Raw genomic sequence first — 1824 nt, forward strand, 5'->3', positions numbered from 1 at the left:
TGAAGATATCAGAAATGGTTTTATATTTCAGACTGTGTAATGTCAGAACATATTTTGATTGTCTTTGTAATGTTGAGAATTTATATGGTCTTTTATCTATAAAAGCATCATAAGTGCTATTTCAAATTATTATTGAGCCTTAGTAAAGGAGACCTCTGTACTCATATAGTAAAGGAAACTGAAGAGTTTTAACAGAAATCACATTACTGTTTCACTTGCCCTTCTGTGTTTCCTCTTCTGGAAAAAAATCACGACTAATCAAATCATCAGCTGCTTCGGCATGCAATTCTTCATCAAAATCCTTCTCACTGTTGAAATCTTTTGCCATCTCTACCCTAGGCTCCAAATCTCTGGGTTCTGTCCTGAACAAATAACTCAAATCACCCTCACTCCATTCAATGCTGTCCTCGTCATGCATTTGGACGACAACAGGCTTCCATCGGAACACTGCAGACTTTTTACCATTCACCATCACATCAGGTTTGTCCTCAGAATCTGCCTGCTTGCAGTCCTTAACTGGTTCTTTCATCCTTTTTTCTTGTTCTGGTACTATGCTGACCACCATTTCTGTTCCTATTTCATTACTTTTTGCACTTTCTGCAGCTAGGATAAGATTCATGCTTGTTAGTACAAAGAATGACACTACATAATACAGGCTAGTACCGGTAATGGAAAAATCAGATATAATCAGACCCAAGTAATGTTCTGGGGACATGGGTTCGAATCCCGCCACAGGAAACAGTGGAATCTGAATTCAACAAAAAAATCTGGAACTAAGAGTCTAATGATGACCATGAATTACTGACGATTGTTGCAAAAACCCATCTGGTTCACTAATGTCCTTTTGGGGAAGGAAACTGCCTTCATTACCTCGTCTGGCCTACACGTGACTTGAGATGCACAGCAATGTGGTTGACTCTCAACTGTCCTCTGGGCAATTAGGGATGGGCAACAAATGCTGTGCCAGCCAGTGGTGCCTTCATCTCTAATTGCCTCGAGGCAATGAATAAAAAAAATAGGAGCAAATTACTGCAGATGCTGGAATCTGTACTGAAAACAACAAATGCTGGAGAACCCAATGGGTCAGACAGTATCCATGGAGAAACAGCAAGCTAATGTTTCGAGTTTAGATGACTCTTCATCAAAGCTGATGAAGACTGGCTGATCTGCTGTGATCTCCAGCATTAGTTGTTTTCAGTACAAACAAAAACAGGAATTGAATAGGCCAAAAGTAGATCTGTATCAGCTACTGAGGAATCATATATGGCAGGCTATAGCTGTGATCCAGAACTAGTGTTCCACTGTTTCCTAGTTTTCCACAATTTTTGATGGTCATCGAATTACACTTGTGAAATGTAAAGGAATTATATATATCACTAAAGTAACACATTTTGACACATTTTGTTATGTAACTAATGTACAAACAACACTATTATTTAACTTAATACATGCAATATTTATTTTCTCCTTTTGAAAATGCTAATCCATGCCTGTTTATAATTTCAGTTGATTGATTTCTGCTGGGATTACATTCTTCAACTTGACTGTGACAGTGACAAAGTAGTAGTTTGATTATTTTAATTATTCCACCAGCGACGGCCTTGCCTTCAGCAGCCATGTCACCAGTCTCTGCAATTAATCCTTCCCCAAACTTTTATACCTTGCTATCTCTTTTTCAAATGCACCTCAAAATGTTCCTCATTTGCCCTAACATCATAAATTCAGATAGCAGGAACTGCCGATGCTGGAGAATCTGAGATAACAAGGTGTAGTGCTGGATGAACACAGCAGGCCAAGCAGCATCAGAGGAGCAGGAAAGCTGAC

General features: G+C 39.0%; 1 protein-coding gene across 1 annotated transcript in view; it reads right to left on the minus strand.

Annotated features, from left to right (window-relative positions):
- Positions 1-211: 211 nt before the first annotated feature.
- LOC109915885 (ATP-binding cassette sub-family C member 5-like) overlaps positions 212-1824 on the minus strand; it is a 129239-nt gene continuing 127626 nt past the window's right edge. The window contains exon 19 of the mRNA XM_048605327.1: positions 212-603. Coding sequence (XP_048461284.1) covers positions 212-603 — 392 coding nt within the window. The remainder of the gene's footprint in view (positions 604-1824) is intronic.

The sequence above is a fragment of the Rhincodon typus genome, chromosome 14 (genome assembly GCF_021869965.1).
Source record: "Rhincodon typus isolate 14 chromosome 14, sRhiTyp1.1, whole genome shotgun sequence".
NCBI classification, from domain to species: domain Eukaryota; kingdom Metazoa; phylum Chordata; class Chondrichthyes; order Orectolobiformes; family Rhincodontidae; genus Rhincodon; species Rhincodon typus.